This window comes from Caretta caretta, chromosome 16 (genome assembly GCF_965140235.1).
Source record: "Caretta caretta isolate rCarCar2 chromosome 16, rCarCar1.hap1, whole genome shotgun sequence".
In the NCBI taxonomy this organism is placed as follows: domain Eukaryota; kingdom Metazoa; phylum Chordata; order Testudines; family Cheloniidae; genus Caretta; species Caretta caretta.
In genome coordinates this window covers 14,317,990-14,338,403 of record NC_134221.1, presented here as the reverse complement: position 1 = coordinate 14,338,403, position 20,414 = coordinate 14,317,990, and the positions used below count along the sequence as shown (strand labels likewise).

At 43.0% G+C, this 20,414-nt stretch overlaps 1 protein-coding gene across 25 annotated transcripts in view; it reads left to right on the top strand.

Moving 5' to 3' along the window:
• The window catches only part of FNBP1 (formin binding protein 1), a 157,473-nt gene extending 142,714 nt beyond the window's left edge, over nucleotides 1-14,759 (top strand). For 15 of the 25 annotated variants that reach the window (XM_048823028.2, XM_048823021.2, XM_075120649.1 and 12 more), the window contains 4 exons: nucleotides 1,868-2,000; nucleotides 3,349-3,470; nucleotides 4,726-4,865; nucleotides 5,753-10,243. In XM_048823028.2, the coding sequence (XP_048678985.1) occupies nucleotides 1,868-2,000; nucleotides 3,349-3,470; nucleotides 4,726-4,865; nucleotides 5,753-5,931 (574 nt within the window). In that variant the 3' untranslated portion in view covers nucleotides 5,932-10,243. Of the gene's footprint in view, nucleotides 1-1,867; nucleotides 2,001-3,348; nucleotides 3,471-4,725; nucleotides 4,866-5,752; nucleotides 10,244-11,270 lie in introns of those variants that run through there. The other 10 variants (XM_048823046.2, XM_048823044.2, XM_048823040.2 and 7 more) reach the window with 2 other exon arrangements.
• Nucleotides 14,760-20,414: the final 5,655 nt, after the last annotated feature.

The following is a 20,414-nucleotide window of genomic DNA, read 5'->3' as shown; positions in this document are numbered from 1 at the left end:
CCCTGAAAAACGCGAAAAAATGCAGAAGTTGTCTTTTTACAAAAAATCTTTAGTTTTTACATTTTGGGAAAAAATAAAAACATATACAGTAAAACCCACACTGCCATCAGCGTGCACGCAGGAATATGGGAAATTGATGCTTCAGCTCCGGGCAGTGGGACTCGGGCTGCCAGCCCTGGGTGGCAGGGTTGGGCTACAGATTTCATTTTAATTGTGGAAAAATGCAGATTTTTATGGGGTTTTTTTAATCAGAGAATTTTGGGGTTTTTATCATGGAAAACAAGGATTCCTGCTATCAGGAGCAAATTATGTTGCATATTCTTAAGGTGAACACAATGCAGTAGGCAGAGTGAGAGTTTCTGGTTAGCACTCCATTCTGGTACTGGAATGCCCACATCCCAGCCTTTAGCCTATTCTCTAGGATGGCATTCAGCCCAGGATGTGGAGAGATGATATAAGCACTTCCATATGTCCCTAAGACTGGGAAGATATTTATCTAGTGCGGGGTGGGCAAACTAATCTGGCCTTGAGCTCCTACTGGGCAGTGGGGTCTGGGACTTTCCCCACTCCAGCCAAGGAGCAGGGTCGGGGGCTTGCCCTTGCACTTTGCATGGTGCCCCTACCCCAAGTGCCACCCCCACAGCTCCTATTGGCTGCAGTTGCGGGCCAATGGGAGCTACGGGGGCGGCGCTTGGGGCAGGGGCAGCGTGCGGCACCCCCTGGCTGCCCCTCCGCATAGGAGCCAGAGGGGGGACATGCTGCTGCTTCCAGGAGCTGCTTGAGGTAAGCGCCGCCTGGAGCCTGCACCCCTCACCGCCTCCCGCACCCCAATCCCCAATTTTGCGAGCATTCATGGCCCGCCATACAATTTCCATACCCAGATGTAGCCCTCAGAACAAAAAGTTTGCCCACCCTAATCTAGCGAATTCAGAGGCCATTCTTTGCGGGGGAGAGCGGGGTGGAGAGCTATGGGTGTGAATGAAAGACAATTCCACACCTTGACTCTCCCTATATCCTAACCCAAGAATACAGTCACCTTTCCTTGGATTAGTTGGATGCCCAATTCCCATTCATTTTCATCTAAATCTAATCCTGCCTGTTTACACTGGCTCAGTACCTTTCTTGTGCCACTCTTGGAAATGATTTGCTTGTAGAGCTAATTCTGCCACTTTAGTTACACTGAAAAAACCCCATGGCTATTTGTGGAGTAAGGCTTAACATGACAAAGGGTATGTCTTCACTAACCGCCGGATTGGCGGGCAGCGATGGATCCAGCGGGGATCAATTTATCGCGTCTACCTTAGACGCGATAACTCGACCCCCGAGTGCTCTCCTTTCGACTCCTGTACTCCAGCGCCATGAGAGGTGCAGGCAGAGTCGACAGTGGAGCGGTAGCAGTCGACTCACCACGGTGAAGACACCACGGTAAGTCGATCTAAGTACGTCGACTTCAGCTACGTTATTCACGTAGCTGAAGTTGCGTAACTTAGATCGATCCCCCCCACTAGGGTAGACCAGGGCTAAGGGTGGAAGAATCCCGCTTATACACAGTGCAATGTCTCAAGTCTTACAAATTGTTGCTAAAGGCTATTCCCAGGTCTTGCAATGCCTGATAGTTTATAAACTCTCTTCCATGCAGACAACTTTGATACATTAAGGAGAGATCTTTAATTAGTAAATGGGTGGCACTAAACAAAACAAAAGCCCTGGCATAGTTTCTCCCCACACTTTGTTACACCTGTAGCCCGTTGTGCTTGAACCATAAACACAGAATGATTGCTCTGGAACTTTTTGGTTTCTCCAGAAGGATTTACACACCCAGCTGCTGCCTGACTTACTGGTGTTGCATTTTCCTTATTTCTCACAGAGATGCCTTAACAAAAATGAAAGATGTCTACATCAAGAACCCGCAGATGGGAGATGCAGCCAGTGTGGATCACAAATTAGCTGAACTGGGACAAAATATGGAAAAGTTGCGACTAGAGGCCCAGAAATTTGAGGTCTGGAAGGGGGTTAAGTACTAATGCACTGTCATGATGGTAGCTTTAAATAAATAGGCTCTGATTCAGGAAAACATTTAAGTGCATGCTTAACAGGGATGGATTTAAGTAAGTGCTTATAGTCAGGCAGTATTTAAATATGTTGTTGAAGTGGAGCCTTACAGCCACCTTTTAGCATAAATATGTCCTGGATCCTTCACCTGCAGTTGTCAGCCAACTCGATTTTTCTGTAATTTGTCACAGAAAATGGCTTATGTAGATCAGGGGAATGCAGGAGAATGCCCTGAAATGCTCTGGTACTCTTGCATTTGCAACAATATCAGGTTTTAAATGCCTCTCCGAAGACATAGATACCAGGTGAGAGCTCGGAAAAACTCCACTTTATTCTTTTCACACCCGAAGGTGCGTTTCACCAGTCTGATATCTGCTGATGGTAAAAACTCATGGGCACGAAAAGCTTCATCTCCAGCCAACCCCCACCCAGATCTCGTGGGAATCCAAAACAGGATTAAAAAAATCAATTGTGAAACACATTATTGTCTAAAGAAGCTGCTATGGTAAATGTGAAGAGGATCTATGGACAGAGCTATCTAAATGTCTGTGAGCTGGACAGAAACCATGAGATGAAGCACATTTTAAGGAACAATCTCTGCTGTCAACAGAAAGCATTTTAAAGATACAAAGACTCTGGAGTATGACTAATAGTTGGAATAAATGAACCCATTATAAACAGAAACTATTGTAATTACACCAGAAGTAAGGACAGGGAAGGACTACATTCCATGCGCTATAGATTATGTTGTGGATTTAAACGCACACAGCCAATTAATTCTGGATGCTTGTCACATCTGTTTGCCTTACTCTCCATTGCTTGTAAGGCCCCTTTGAAAGCCGACAGCTTTTCCTTTCCTTCCAACTATTGTCCTTTTCCATTTGGCCAATAAGGGATTTATTTTTGGTGCTTCTATGTTTCTGAAATTATCATGGGTTCCTTCTGTTTACCTCATTGTTCCTAGACCAGCAGCACTTCAGCCCAGCTCCAGTAAACTCCTGCTGCTAAGCCAGCAGGGGTGTGACTCATGCAGTGTTTTGAATCAGCCTATACATTTTTGCCAACATTACTATTTTTAAATATAGATTTAGAATGCAGAATCTACTCCCCTTCACCTCAGATGACAGCAGTTTGAAGCTAAATTTAAGTGTGTTTATAGTAGTTGACAGTTTGCCTGTAGTTTGGTGGTTCAAGTGATAGGTATATCTCCAAAGGGGCAAAGTAAGAGCAAACTCTGTCCCTTGGCTATCTGGTGCATTAAAGAGGCATATGAAACCCGTTGCTTTCTGTTTGCAGGGTTGGCTGGCTGAAGTTGAAGGCAGGCTACCTGTGCGGACTGAACAGACCAGACGGCAGAGTGGAATGTATGACACCCAGAACACTTCAGCCGTCAATAACTGTGCACAGGACCGGGAGAGGTACAGTATCTGTACAGAGCTGTCCAGACTAGCTTGCTAGTTACTATTCCACCTCCCTTGGTTTCATTAGCGGCAAATTCTTCTTTACAAGATGCTGCCGTTCTTCAACAATAGATGTGTAAATCTTGCATGCAACAAGCCTAATCCATGATGAGACTGCAAGCTGCCACTCTGAGAAAATAATTCCTTACTTTGATGCAGAAAATTCTAATTTGCCACAGCAAAAATTGGGGAAATGCAAAGAGAGTGAGTGTTTTCCAGGAATAATATTAACAGGTCTAAAGCCCCATCTGGTTCTGTCACTTGCAAACGTGCACACAGGGTAAAATTCATTCCTGTGCAGAGTTAGCACAAGACCTGTTGACCAGTCATGTCTCATTTCGGACATTAAGTGGGATGTAAGTGATGCGTAGGTGTCATGCTGGCCCTCTGAATAGATGTGAATTTCGCCCCTGCAAAGCAGATTGAAGACTGGGGTCACTTTCTGTACTGTTATGCCAGTGCAAATCCAGAGAACTCCCACTGCCTTCTGTGGGGTTCCTCTGGATTTATATGCAAGAAGACAAAGACATTGTGTGGGATGGGTACCAGCTGCAACACTCTGGATGGAATCCCATCTTTTCCTAGTAAAGACCCCTCCAAACCTCTTGGGAATGGAAAATTGGACTGCAAATCTTGTGTGAGCTGGCTGTCTCAGGAAACTTCTAATCCTGGCTGCACTGGAACTATTGCATGTCACTTGTTCAGTGCATATAATGTTTTCAGACATTACACACCACTATAGAGGTATCTCCTAATGGAAATAACCCTGAAAACTAGAAAGGGAAATATCCAGGTGCCCAAAAACTCTGGGAGTGCCCAAAATCCTAGGCCCATCTTCCAGTGTGCAAAGGATACTGAGCAATACACCCCCTTGCATTTCTGTTGGAACAGCCCTTCTGAACATGCAGCAAGCCCTTTTGCAGTAGCATAAAGAACTACTACATTGGCCATTGTGAAAGGTAGGTGAGAGATGCATTTGAGAGGCCTTGGCAGGAGGAGTTGACTGAACTGACTTCCCCTATGGTGCTGGAAATGCAGTGACTGACAAAGACACATTCTGACGATATATCTAAATTAACAAGTTGGCCCTAACTGCAACCACTCACTTGGCCTTCAGCTTTCCGCAGCTGAGTATTTCCGGCAGGTGCATGTTCCTTGTCACACTGCTCCTGAGGCTGGTTGCTATAGTTGCCGTATATTTTCCTTTCTTGAGCAGCCCAGATGGCAGTTACACAGAGGAGCAAAGTCAGGAGAGTGAAATGAAGGTGCCAGTGACAGAGTTTGATGACGAGTTTGATGACGAAGAACCACTTCCAACCATAGGAACCTGTAAAGCTCTCTATACATTTGAAGGTACCACTAACCCTCAGCTTCCATTTCACTTCTTCTCTATTACTTATTTATATTACAAGTAGCCTCCAGAGGCCCCCGTTGTGCTATGCACTGTTCACATATAGAGTAAGAGACAGTTCCTGTCATGAAGAGCAGAAATGGATGTAACATGGTGGCTTGTCCTGCCAGAGCTGGAGGGCCTGGAGAGGGATCAGGTGATTCCCCAATAAAGAGCCTCTGGAAGCTGCAGCAAGGTGGGATGCTCAGGGGGAGCAGAGAATGCTAGGAGTGAGCAGGCTCCAGCAGAGTCCTGGGATTTGGAGCTAAGACTCCAGCAATTTTGATGGTTGCAAAAGTTGATCCAAATTATTTCCCAAGCTCTTTGCAGACTACTGGATAGTTTGTTGGGGAGAGTGGTATTAAATGAGCTGTTCAGCGTACAAGGAATAGATTTTATGCAAGGATTATTTAATTTACAAGTACCATATTCAGCTGTAGACTAGGTGAACAGACCCTCCTATCATTGCCAGACACAAGGGCTAGTAAATTTACCCTGCGTGTGGTAAATAAACATACTGGCCTTTAGTAGCTGCATCTCAGCACAATAACAGCAAAGGCTAAATATTCAATACTAATTAAAAGATATTCAGTGGAGGCCCAATTTCATGGCGCACTTGTGTCTACTTGTTGATTGTACTGAAATTTTCTATTACAGGTCTGATGTCAGGGTCGCATTCTTTTGGTTCTTTGAATACATGCTGTTCTCTCCCAATTATTGCTGTCTTATTCATGCTGCTCATGCTTAAAGGAGGGTATATTTCAGTACCATTGCTGAGTTTGCCACAATCGGGTCTGTATGTTCTCCTGTGGACAGGAAATCCTAAACTACTGTATACTCTGTATCTCAGGTCAGAATGAAGGCACAATTTCAGTAACAGAAGGTGAAATGCTCTATGTAATAGAGGAAGACAAAGGCGATGGGTGGACGCGAATCCGGAGGAATGAAGATGAGGAAGGTTATGTCCCAACATCCTATGTCGAAGTCTATTTGGACAAAAATGCCAAAGGTGCTATGACTTACATTTAATATCCTTTTTATTACTTTGCTTGCTTTCACAGGGACATCCCACCCTGAAACTGTTCTATGATGCAGATGGAGCCTTTTAAAGGACTACATAATGCCACAAAGTGCATTATTTCATACTCTTAACTAACAGACTCCTATGACTTTATACACTGTGATTTAGATTGGTCCGATAAGAAGATACTGAGTGGGATAAAACTGTTACAATAGGGGGATACCCAGCCTTCTCTGGCTGAGCCAGCCTTCCGTGGATAGAGCTCAGTTCCTGCCAATATACCACCCAGTTCAAGGTGGGGAATATAAGGCCATTCTGAGTAACTGTGTGTCTTCTCTAGCTATCCAGCTGATACTTCATAGTGACATTTCAGCCATAGTCAGGAGTATGCTATTTGTTGCAAACTGACTCTGTGAAATGTTATACGTGAAATGTTATACATGAAATAATTAGGGTGCTGTTTGTCTTTCAATGTGGCAGCTTTTCAGAGCCTAATCTACTCTCTGTGGGCCATGTAAATGGAGGCAAGGATCATCATTTAGTTTGTTAGTATTTATGGGAAGGAGAAGCGTGTCTATCAAAAATGTAACCACAAAATACCCTACCATCCTTGGTAGATCAAGAGAATGGTGGTGTTCACTCGAATTCCCCTCTCCATCGTTGCAGTTCAGAAAATTCTCTTTCAGGCATATGTTGTTACTACCGATGCACGGCACAGTTAGCTATTTCATCCTCTGCTCCACGTACAATCAATGGAATATTTCAGAGCCTGGATTCATGCCTTTTATTGTTCTGTTTCCCTTGTCGCTATTTACCCCTCATGACTGAGGGTCTGTGTTGTGTAAGTGAAAAGCATGTGCATGTAATCAGGGTATGTGTCTGCTGCTCCTTGCAAGTATCTCCCTGCTGATCGAGTCCAGTGAGCAAACAAAGAGGTTCCATCGCTGCGGGAGTGACATCCTGTTTCAAGTCAGGAAGATTTTGAAGTTCACTGTTAAATAGTGCATGGATTTTTCAGTCATTTAATCCTGCAAGTTGTCATCTTCTTTCATAGAGTCTAAGCATTCTCTGTGCACCAAGTCTTTTTGTCCCTTTTAAAAGGGAGATGTAACTGTCATGCTGGACTTCAGGCAATAGAAATAGAGACGCTTCCTGCACAAAATCACACAACTTTATTAATTCACTTTTCTTTGGTTCAGTATTAAGCAATGTAGTACCATGCATGTCCTTTTGAAATGACAGCCTGGATTATTGTTTGATCTTGCCATAATCCAGAGGTCTTCTGTTTGCACTGGCAAAGATAGGATCAGTTGGATCCCTTTCTTCGCCAAGATAGTCTGTGCGGAAAACTCAGCATCCTGGATGTTCTCATTACCCTTGTAAAGTGGTATACAACTGAATGAAAGTACTGCCTATTCCATATACAGGGAAGGGCAGAAAGCTCAGCATCAGATATTCCATCATTACCCTTGTGCTGTCTGGTATGGAGACTACCTGCAAGCAGTGCCTGCTCCATGCACAGTGGTCGTTGCAAGTCCAGGCTTAATTTTTGCAAAATTCCCTGTTGTCCAACAGGGCCAACAGAAACTGATAGGTTACTACATTTAAAAAACCCACCTTGAAATAACAATTGTTCACCCCTCCCCTTGAATACTCTGGCATGCGTAGACATCAGCAGAGCAGTTTGTGAAGTCAGCTGCTCAGGAGCAGAGCAGCAGGCTTGGTGGGATATGCCTCAGAGCATAACTATGTGTCTAAGGGCAGGGTGAAACACCTATATTGACTGAAACCAGCAAAAGCAAGAACCTTGTTAATAAAGGCTGCCACTTTGTCTTTAGCTCACCCCAATGTATGAGGCTATTGAAGGGATCCCCCGGTCCTACGACACAGTTGGCACCTAGCAAAGGATCTAGTACACTGGTGGCATTGTGCAAATAGTAATAATAACCCTGTATCATCTTGCATATCATATGTGCAGTGTGCTACACAGGAATTAGCCTGTGGCCATTTGTTTGACTCAAATTTTTTAACTTTCCTTGTTTTTTTTTTCTAATGATCTTTGAGTGTTTTCTGTAAAGAAAATAGACATGCAGTTTCAATAAATAAACAGTACAAAGTGATGTGCAGATAAACAAGCTGTAATATGCAGTAAAAGTACAATTTAAGGCCCATATCCTCAGAGACATTTAAGCTTCTAACATCCAGTGGTTTCAATGGAAGTCAGGAGCCTAAACACCTTGGAGGATCTGGGCCTAATTCATTTCCTTGATTTGGTTAAAATCTATAAAAAGAACCTCCCTTAAAAATGGTTGTTAAGATATCAAACTTAAGTGTTTCAAGGAACTTTCAGTAGGTTTAAAAAACAAAGCAGGCCCACTAGACTTGGGGTACTATCTCATTTGGATCTGATACTATATCAGTGGAAGCATTTGCATTTGTCCATTGAAGAAGAATTAAAATGAAAAATACAACTGACCCATAAACTAAAGTCCTTACAAGTTTTTGCAGCATTTTTCTTCTTGTGCATAAGGCGAATGGGTAGCAAATACCTCTAAATGTTAGTTAAACAAAGTGAAATTAGGCTGATTTCACACCAAATGAGTAAATTTTGTTACACCTACAGCTAACAGACTGGGAACCTGAAAAAGGCCCAATTCTGTGACCCTTACACAAATAGCCCCATTGAACTCAATGGGACTGCTTGTGTGAGTAAGGGCTATTTACTAAGTTTAAAATGGTAGCCAGCAAAAGAAAGTTGAGCAAACCCTATGTCAAAAGGAACAGTAATATTTATCTTGTTTGCTTTTTCCAGATGTGTACACATCACTTCAGAAAATCCCTGAGTAGGTTTGCATAGGCCTGTTCTCCTTTTGTTCTGCTGATTTGATTCTTCAATTATTTTAAGAGGTGCATTTCAGAAGGTTTTCTTTAAAAGAGATGAATCCACGTGCCCTGTCAATGAATGACCATTTGTTAGGTGCAGTTCATTCAGCCCTTGAAACTAAAGGCTCATCGTTTCCAGTGAGGGTTTTGGCTCAGGTCTGTGGAATAGTTGTAGACAATATTCCCATCCCTCTGTAATATAATTTAAAAGAATGATACACAGTAATCCATTTTCCTTGTGGTGCACACATGCAGCTTCCGTTAATGCTAGATACTTACATGTGCAAACTAGGAATTGAATATATTGGCTATAAACCCCCATGTTTCAGGGATTCTTATTGGGGGGTCAGGAATAAAATTCCTCTTTTGGAAGGTTATCCTGTAACTGTCTGCTGCAGGGTTTCTTGCACCTTCTTCTGAAGTATCTGGAGCTATTGGATACTAGACTAGTAGGACCTCTGGTCTGATCCAGTCTGGCAATTCCTGCATTTTTAGAAATTGTACCTCCTAGTCCACTTAGGAGCAAAACTGTCTTTCTTTGAGTAATGCTGTGAGATAAAGATTGATAATCAAAAGAAGTTACATAAAATTACCCTCTTAATATTAGAGTAATTTCCCGCTGCTCCCAACAAACATACCCTGTTCACTTCCTCTAGAAATATTGGCTGTTAGAATGACACACAATGAACAGAGCCTGTTTCAGAGGTTTTATTTCTTGAAACAAATGCTGGGGCCACAGTCTGATCAGTATTTCAGTCGCGTTGCTACTGTTGGTTCCATTCTCCCCACTGTATGTATATAAATCGATCGACAGCTCTAAGAGTCTGGCTTGGTTGCAGCTCTGCTGTTTGTTCACCACAACTGTAACCCAGGTGCTTGATTTTTTTTTTTTTTTTTTTTTAACCATGCCGAGGCACTTTTTATCTAGGCTATACAATATGATTTCTTAACGCTTGCCAAAATATTTAGGAGACAGTAATTATGAACCAGATTATAACATCTTTTTTAGTTTAATTCCTTTTGTTAAATATATGTCCATAATGCTCCCCATAAAAAGAATAATTTGTATATAATGTAACTTAATAACTAAAGGTACTTGAATTTTGATTTATATATATATATATATATATATATATATATATATTAAAAGCGGTTTTATTTGCTGTTCTATTGTTTAACCCAATTTTTGTTTTGATAACCATTGAATAAGACAAAATCTTGTTAAGTCGATAACTTTTTTGTGTGTTTCCTGCTGCCTGCTTCTGATGGGACTTTTATAGAAACTTCTGTTCTGTGTTAAAGTTTGTTACATCTGGTCAATATGATTGTTCCTTTTCTATTCTTATTCTTTAAAGAAAACTCATCTACTGGGTGAGGGTCTCTCCCCGTAGCTAGCTGTACTATCATCTCTTCCTCAAATAAACATATTTTCTCATTCTTGTGGGGTTTTCTAATGATTATTCACATAAGCAGATTACCTGCTCTGATGCAAAACAAATGGTCCGAACCCTCCCTTTGTCTACTGCTGACTCAGAAAAGCACTTCATTAACAGTAAGGATGTGATTACATTTTAAGAAAGAGCTCACACTGCAGTGTGGTTAATATGTTACCTTTCTCTTCTTCTTTTTCCTTTTCTTTATGAAAATTAGAGACAGGCTTGAACCATAATTTCAAATTCAAATGTGCTCCCATATATGGGGGAATTCATCCTTTGTCCTTCCGTCTAATGGGCCAAACCAAAAACCCTGGAACAGAACACCCTTGAACTTCGGGGACAATTTGGGCCTGGGCCAGAAGTATGTGCTTACAAGAATGTAACTTCCCATATGTTTATGAGCTAGGAATGTTTGCATCCCTCCTGTTTCTTTCTTGACTTCCCATCAAGATGAAGGGTCTTGATTGCTTATTGCTTGATGAACAATCAGCTTTCTTTGGATGAGAGTATTCTAATCACTGCAAAATGCCTTACCCAGATATAAAAATATTTACCCTGATAGCCTTCCCCAGTAGTTCATTGTCACTGGGAGCTGTAGTCTGACCAAATCCACCCACTGGTTCCCTGCAGATACAAGAAGCTAATTGTTTCATCTGGTGTAAACAATTCAGATTCCCACTGGTGGGGAACCATTCTTGAATTTTGCACCCTGCATGGTCACCAGAGGAGAGCTGTGCTCAAGGTGAAGCTCTTGCCTGAGGGTGGGGATCACCGGGGGCCAAGTTACTTTCATTTTCAAGGAGAAAATACACTTCATGGTGGCTGACCCTGAACAAGGAGGGTTGCTTCTGGCCAAAGGGAATCCCTGACTTAGAACTGCTCTTAACCCTTTCATGATGCAGTCTGATAAATGCTCGTGGTGCTGTCTTTCCCCTTTAACCTCCCCCAAGCAGTGCCACACTCAGGCGAGCCCTTCCTCCTGCCTCTTTCTAACCCAAGTCTCTTTCTTTTTGTCTCTTATGTTTTAGATTCCTAAAGGTGTTTGTGCTGGTGCAAGAACCTGGGGCGAGCTTGTCACAGAAGGAGAAACAAATGGTCTGTTTACCCTGCAGACAGTTAAAATTCACCCATATAAACAGACTCCTGGTCTGGTCTGGAGGTAGCACTTGAAAAAACTGAAATCTAAATTCCATCCCAACATTACTCAGCCGCTTGCTCTTTTTTATGGCATGTTACTTGTGGCTCAGACTAACTTATTGACATTCCCCATTGTTCTGCCAACTGGGCATTGCTCTTCCGTAGAGCATAAACAACAAACCCCACCCACCCCACCACCACCTTCCCCACAACCAGACAGAAATGGCTGGCTGCACTTGGATGCAAAGGGTAACCAGAGAATCCCATGCATGTGCCAGTTGGGATTCTATCCTCCTGTGGCCCTCAGTCCATCTGACTGTATGCACTGGTCCATCAGCATTTCACATGGTGCCTTTAGCGCTAATCCTGCAGGTAGGCTCATCAGACAGCTAGGGAAAGAGGTACATACAAGTGGAAAGCCAGTTACAGGAACAATATGACAGCAGCTGGACTGACCCCTGAATTTGATTGTTAAATTTTACACACCCATTATTCAATATTACACCTTCCCCGAAAGGTCCCAAATGTCAATCAGCTTTTTTACTTTTTAAAAATGGCTGGTGCTTCCTCAAAGAGTTCAATCCCCATTGGCTTTGCTGTGTCCTGCCAGCCTAGCAACTCGTGAATGTATGCTTGCTTTCCGGCTCACTTTCACACACAAACACACACAAAGGCATTTTGGTTTGAAGCCACCTTTCCCCCATCACCAAGACCTCCATTTGAATCTTGTTTCAGCCTGCATGCTCGCCCTGTCGCCTTGCCTGCGCATACCTTCCTAAGGGTCACATCACTTTGCAGCTCATTGTTCTTAATCTCTTTCCAGTTTTTTAGCATTTCAGACCTGCCTTCTCCTTTTGCATGAGCTCCTGTGCACTCTCATCAGTGTGTTTGAACAGCAGAAATTGCATTTAAAAAAAAACAACAACCCTGCATTTCCCTCCCCTCCTCCCTCTTGCCACAGACTGGACCTTTGCTCAGGCATTTCAGACAGGAATTTGGACTTATCCATCTTCAAGTATCAACCATCCTGTTGTCCTGTGATCTTATTTAAAGGAGAAACATTTTGATGGCGGTGCTGTACCTTGTCCCCAATCTAATGCAGAGGAAGTTATGCTGCTTCCAAATATCAAGTGATCTGGAGCTAAACTCCCTAGAGAGGGGTTAGATTGCTTTCTAAGCTCCTAAAACTATGAAATTCTCGCGCTTCTCCTCCCAAAATCTTCACATTACTAGGCTAGTGCAGTAATTATATACCTCCTCAAACCTTGTCTAACAGCAGCCAGTGAGTAATAAGAACAGCTTTCCAAGGCCTGTCTGAGTAGTTGGGGAAAATCCCCAGCTCTTTAGAAATATCCTGGATTTTTTGTAAAAGGCCCAGAATAAGAGAGAATTCAAATGGATGCCATCATGGCTAGTGGCTCTAAAATGAGCCTGTCAGTTTTGGTTTGCAGGCAGGCCTGTGCGTGTTGTAATGCTGTCCCCTGTCCTTGTGGGCAGGGACAATATTAAAATATAGCATCCAGGAATTGTTCACCCTTTATGTAGGGTATCACCTAGCTCTTCCCATCTTAGGATGAGGTCGTTGTCTTTAAGGTAGTTAAATGTTGTGTTCACAACTTGGTCCCTCTTAAAATAATAATAAAAAAAACTTATATTTTTAATAGCAGAGAGTCCTTCACTTCTACAGTTGTTAATGCTTCATCATGCTTAATAACTATAAGCCTCAGCAAGCAAGAAGACACTTTTTTTTGGAATCAAGTTAACATAAATCAGGAGGCTGCATTGTCTAAGCAGATGGTACAAACTCAGAAACCTCTGAAGCCCTTCAGCTGCAATCTGTTATCACAGTCTGAAGGGTCAAAATCAGCTAAACTGCCATCCATACCACCGCTGTTACTGCCTTTGCTTAGCTCTTTAGATCCGCAAGCCTTCGATACCAGAATAAAATCCACCACGTACACAGTTTGCTCTTATAACTTCATATGCAGAACTGTGACGTACGTGTGTGAGGATTCTGTTGCATTTTCAAGATCAGCATATCTCCTATCGGGATCTAAATGGTTAAGCAGCCAACAGGCGTGCAAATATCTACAAATATTTTTAGCTGCAGTATTTATTCCTGTGTGTCTGATGCACTGTTGAATCAGCAGCTAGATCAGCTGACTTTCACCCTTTTTTGTGCCATCTATGTAAAAATGAGAGAGTTTTCTTTTATATATTTAATCTAGGTGGACAGTATATTATTGTCGGCCTCTGTGGAACATTTGAACTATTCCAGTGTCAGTGTTGCTACATAGTGCTTTAGAAGGAGCGTTAGCTTTGCCCATGCCAACTGATTTTCTTTGAAAGGGATATATTAGAAGACTATCTGTGGAGTTTTTATAAACCTGCTGCCCCATTTCAGAAAGCCTGGACCTTAAACCTGCTAAACCCAGGGTTGTGAGTTCAATCCTTGTAGGGGGCCATTTAGGGATCTGGGGCAAAAATTGGGGATTGGTCCTGCTTTGAGCAGGGGGTTGGACTAGATGACCTCCTGAGGTCCCTTCCAACCCTGAGATTCTATGATCTGATGAGAAGGAAACAATTACCACCAGTCAGGTACTATAGTTTAGATCTTTCTTCTGCTGTGTGTATTCAGCATTAGAAGTAGGTCAGGGATAGAGTTTAACTTTGAAAACAAACAACTGAGACAGACTAAACCTATGACTTATGCAGTGTTGTTGTAGCTGTGTTGGTCCCAGGATATTAGACAGAGGTGGGTGAACAAAAGCTCCATGTAAGCTTGAAAGCTTGTCTGTCCAATAAAAGCTATTACCTCACCCACCTTGTCTTGCTCAACATATGACTGGTTTATAAAAACTTTGCTTGAATTTACTAAGCTCACACAGAAAAAGTGTGATTGAACACGCTATGAAATGGAATCTCACCGTCGTCCCCAGCAAAAGTGTTTCTAATGCCCTTTCTTAACATCCGTAAATACAGACGAAAAGAAACATATCCATTGATACTGAAAGTTGTGTTTAATGCTGAGTATTTTTCAAAAGTTCTTTTTGGTTTGATGCATATTGATTCTTTTTTTTTCCTGCTTGAAGTGTCAAAAGACTTAAAAGAAGCCAAATTATATTTTAACATGATGCTGAGCACTTTTTTAATTTGTGTGTGTGTGTGTGTGTGCGTATGTGTTTGCGCCCTGAATTCTAGCTCTTGGTGGCATCTCAGTGTTGTGATTTCCTTGCCAATGTAAAAGGTTCTGGTGTTGCCCATTCATTTCTGGAGACAGAATTCAAGCAAATAAAGTGCTTCCATTGGAAAGCGAATATTGACCTTGTAACCATGAATGAAAACTCATCTACATATTTAAATAAACCTTTAATTCCAGACATGCTATTTCATGTAACCCTCTTAATCATGTAGGGGATGCAAGCAAAGCTGTCCTAATTGTTTCACAAAAAACGGTCCATACCCACCTGGCCACTCACTGCTGCTATAATTGGCCGGGCTATTCTATCTGTAGTGACACATCTGCCATTACCACATACACCTGCAGATGGGAACTCCACTTTGTGTTACTTCGCAGTGTAACCAAATATAAATCACAAGCTTGGAACTCTGCCTATTTCTTCTTCCTCCGCATTCTCAGTGAATTGCTGGATGCTTTCTAATTTTTATATTCAACGGCAACATGTCTTGGCAAATGAGGAGAAACAAATCTGTTTGAGTGTGATGTTTGTGTCTATTTGCTGTAATCCGTGGGATGGTGAAGGAACACTTTTACTCATGGTACTTGAATTTTTACATCACACGGGGGGGTTTAGGCACCATTTGGCATTTAATTGTGCTGACAGCAGGAAGAACATTGCCTAGGATGAAGATGGCTTAAATGTTTTCTCTCCAGTGGGTCAGTTGGAGAAGCTGATACTTTGTCAAACTTTTACCTTTTGGGCTGGAATTTGTATAGCTATCAGTCTTAGAATGGGGATTTTGGGAAGCTTGCAGAAACCGTTCAGTCATTTGAGAAGAGGAAAACTACAGTTATGCTGGTCGGAAAAATGTTTGTTTGCATACCTCCTTTTTTTTTTTTTTTTTTTTTAAGTGGCAGATGCTGAGAACTTCATAGACTCATAGACTTTAAGGTCAGAAGGGACCATTATGATCGTCTAGTCTGACCTGCACAACCCAGGCCACAGAATCTCACCCACCCATTCCTGGAACAAACCCCTGACCTATGTCTGAGCTACTGAAGTCCTCAAATCGTGGTTTAAAGACTTCAAGGTGCAGAGAATCCTCCAGCAAGTGACCTGTGCCCCACGCTACAGAGGAAGGTGAAAAACCCCCAGGGCCTCTTGCCAATCTGCCCTGGAAGAAAATTCCTTCCCGACCCCAAGTATGGCGATCAGCTAAACCCTGAGCATGTGGGCAAGACTCACCAGCCAGACACCCAGGAAAGAATTCTCTGGAGTAACTCAGATCCCACCCTATCTAGCATCCATTACAGGTCATTGGGCGTATTTACCGCTAATAGTCAAAGATCAATTAATTGGCAAAAGTAAGCTATCCCATCATACTTGAAATTCGACAGGGACAGATGTTTAAAGGTATGAGGCATGGCTACACTGAGCCTTGCAATACCTACCTGATTTAGGAGCCTACATCTCATTTCCAAAATTTCAACTCCTGAAGCAGTTAGGCGCGACCATGCCCGAATACCTTTAGAAATCTGGCCCATAGGCACTGAGGCATAGCTGTGCCTTTCAGCGGCCCAGTGAAAAGTCTGGTTGATTTAACTGCTTTGAAGGTCTGGAAAAGGTACTTTGCACGTGAACACTAGTTTATATAGAACAGAACTAAACTTGTCACTGCTCTGCTGCCATAGCCTGTGCATCTGTAACTGTATGGACATTGCCACTGAATGGAGGATCTCTCAGCACTGAATTTGCACATGTGGGAAAGAAGGGTGAGTGGAATAAGTTTTATGATGTGAGTATTTATGGGATAGAAATTGGACTGGTGTAAGTGGAAGCAAGCAGGAATCCAATCTCAGGCCCCAGCTGCCCTTGCCTCTTTGTGTACGGTACAATCCGTCACATGGTGGAATTTTTGATCATTTTCCTTTTAAAAACAACGAAATTCCATCCAAAAACCATTAAGCCTGTTATGGCTGCAAAGTGACTCAAAAATCTGTATATTTCTACACTGCCTGTGCATCTTTAACTCTGCCCACTTGTGCAGCTACATTGCTGTGCACGCTTCATTTACACAAGCAGAGCGTATTTTTCCCCATAAAAGCCCTGGCCTCATTCCATGCACAGGTTGGATGGTAAATAAAGCTGGGTCCAGAAAGGTGCTGCCTTATTCACTCTAGAATTTGAAGGGGGTATAATGGATGAGATGGAGGTGAGGTGTTAAGTGGCAGGAGTCCACAGGGCCCCTGCCTCACTGAATTCAGAGCTTGCACGGTACACAGTAGAGAAGACAAGGGAGGCCAGTATGTGAGGATAAAAAATAAAAATAAAGCTGCTGCACTAACTGCACATTCATGAGTCACACTGAATACAGAAGAGGGGCCTGTGCTGACATGAAGATGGTCTTGTAATGCATACACATAAGGGGCAGAGTTAAGGGTGCATGAGTACAAACCAGCTCTTGATTTACAAACTTCACATTTTAATGACTTTTGTATGGAAGGAGCTAGTGGAAACGGCAATAATGTGTTCAAGGTAGGATCACTCCACCCTCTTAACTTCTTTTTGAAGATGAGCTCAGCTGCTGGTAACTAGAACATGATCTTCTAGCATCTGGACTGCTGGTTCCCCCTTCTGCAAGTAGTTTCCCTATCACTGCTTCAGAGAAACAGCCTTGAATTTAAGATGTTAACCTCTGTTACTGTACAAAACACAGGGCAGTGCATGCTAGATCTCTGTACAGGGAATGTAAGAGCAGGGACGACTAGCCCCTGAATAGAGAGAGAAGAAATCTCCCCCAACTATGTGGTAGCAAATATTTATGCCTGATGTAAAGCAGCAGTATTTCTGGCAATTGTGAATTAATTGTGAATTAATTCTGCTGGTGAATTAAAGGTTGAGCTATACAGGCCACCCCAGCTGACTTTGAAATGCTAGTGGCCTTTCAGCTGTAGCCCGGATCAAGTTGTCTACTTTAAGATTTTCCTTGGCTTGAGGATACCAGCCTGAAACATCCTTTGCTCCTGTTTCCTCTTCATAACTTGAATCTGCTACTGCTCACTGCATCATTCACCATAAAACTGAGTAGCTCCTTGCAGGCTTTCCGTTACCGCTGCCACTCGCCCCTGTGCACTGAAATCAACCTCCTCCAGGAGCCAAGGAGCTTTGCTATTACATAGCTCACATGCAGAGCGAAGCTGAGTAGCAGCATCGGGCTCATCGTTGCAAACGGAGGAGGGAGTAATAGCATCTGCCCAACGCAGCCAGCTGTTGACTTATTTTTTTAAGAGTCCAGACCTTTATTTACAGCTGGACTCCTCTGTTACTTTTAGAAGTTCAGCTGTTTTTGTTTGTCAGCAGCACCAAGGAGCCCTGGCCAACCAGAGGTCAGTGATATTTATTTATTATCATCATCCAGTAGATAGGGTCAGGTGCCGTCAACAAGAGACCATAAAACGACAGCGGCTGTTCTTACAGCCAGGAATGTGGAAGGCAGCAGGAAGGAATGGTCAGAGCTGCACCTTTGTTCTCCTTCATTATTAGAGAAATGGAGCAAGGGTCATAATGAGGACCTGAAAAGGCACAGAGCTCAAGCCAAGCTACAAGCAGAGCAATAAACAATAGTCACACATTTAAAGATCCTCTTTTATTTTCATAGGCTGAATAGCATCAGGGAGGCATTGGACAGGGAGTGTGTGTGTAGGGGAGGCGTTGCAGCTGCTAATGATGGGCTAAAAACTGCCTCTAGAAAGCCTTGCCACTTAGCAGCAGAGAGGATGGGTTTGTTACCCTGTTTAATACACGCGGGTAAGAGCCAGGAAAGAAGAAACATCATATCAGCTGACTGGAGAGCTTTTAATGGAAGGGCTGTTAGTCCATACAATAAATGAACAGAGCCTTCTCTTTACCCTCACCTTGTGCAGGCCACACTGAATTGGATAGCAGGAAAAAACGGGGAAGACTGTCTAGCAAGAGGGGGAACTGGCCATGAGGAAAGTCAGAGGTGGTTTGGATCAAATGGACAAACCGTGTCACGCTGAAGAACAGCTCCCAAGCCAGCTCTGCTACAGGTAGCAGTGACGGCTTTGGCCCAATAATTTTTCAGATATCTGCTACAAGAGTATCAGAACTTTGATCACACACCAGGTCTAAAGTCAAGGATGGCTGCACAATGTAGCTTTGAGTTTTGTTGTAAGTAGGAAGTGTAAGGGTTTTGTTCACGCACCAATGGAGATGTTTGTCTAGAAACAATCTAATCACAAGAAAGGGAAATACATCCTGATTACATCTTTTAGAAGGTCACAAACTGTCTAGTAATGTTAGCAACTACAGAACAAAGTTCATTTTCTGGTTATGAGTTTTGGAAGGGTGGCTGAGTTGGAAGACAAAAAGCTGTTTTTTCCTTACCAACTACACACTAGATCCAGTTATTAGGACACTTCTGGCTCAAGCAAGTTCAGCAGTTTTACTTTTGATTAGTGCTACTCTAAAGTGAAAACAACATATTTGAGCCATTCAGGTTTACCGCTAAGACGAGCAGACACAGGCTGGTGGTACCACAATGCTTATGTAGACTAGATCCAGGCGGCTGCGCCGCACCGTGCCACCAACACAGAGGTGGGAAGGAGGATTATCCCAGGGTAGAGCTCTCCAGTCACAAAGAGCGGTAATTATGCAACCCCTATAGCTACCATCTGCAGGAGGGACGGGCTCCAGCCTTCTCTTCATGGTGCTGGATCCCCAGCTGCCATTATCAATTCTTGGAGCCACTGGCAGCTGGTGAAATTTAGTGCAATTTTAGGCTCCTCTAATTGATGCCAGGAAACAAGCTCGATTGAAAGAGCACAAAGATGATAAAGCCACCCTTGCACTCCCTCTCCTCTGTAGCACTGTGTGAGCCCCAGCCAAGAAGAATCTAACTCAGAAGATACAGCCCCGTTCTCTATAGGATGAGACTATTTGGCATTACTGGGGTGCAATTCACATTCATATCTGCCAAGATTAACTCCTAGGGTATTTATCTGTGTGTCACATTTACAGCCCAGGATTGGCCAGTACTGTACAGTTTGTTTCAAGTAGCTACAGTTTTGTGCCTACTTCAACTGCAGAAGCATTTTCCTCCTAAATATTTCAGGCTGTGAAATGCTCCCTTCTATCAGCAGTAAAGCAATGTCTACAGGCTTCCAGAATGCTGCTGCTGGGACACTTACAGTTTACTCTGTACAGTCTCATGTAATGATCTTTCCAGCACTAGAAGGCTCTTAGTTTAAGCCTTCCTCTAAGGAGCAGTCTGGAGTTTGTTTGGAACTGTTTCTAATACTGTGCGGCCATACCAAGCAGAGCACAACTGAAAACAAACTTTTCACAGTGGCAAGGCAGCTGTACAGTGTTTTCAGCCTCAGCCTGTATACCACCAGCTCCAATGGGTCAGTCGCCACCTCTTTACTCCAGAAAATACCCTCCGCAGTTCTGTAGGATTACGAGTTTAAATTTAAACATGAATTTTGTAGTGCTCAAGGAGACAAAGCTCCACTCTGTACTGGGTGTAGCACATGGGCAGAATGAGAGTTAACAGCATTTCTCCAAAAGATGATCCATTTCTACAGAACCCTCTGTGCTCAGTCTAAAGGCTGGAAGGAGTAATACTTGGCCTGCTGTGCAGTCCTGGGACCACTCTCTCTCACTTTATACCCACACTGCTGGGAGTGTTTTAGAGCACGGTGCACTTATATTCTGCTTCTCAGCCATAGCTCTCTAAGCACTTCACAATGGTAGGTCAGCCACCCAAGCTGTATCCCTAGCTCCAAAATGGGAATCAACTCACCGGGCAGTGCTAGTTTCTGCAAGCACTCC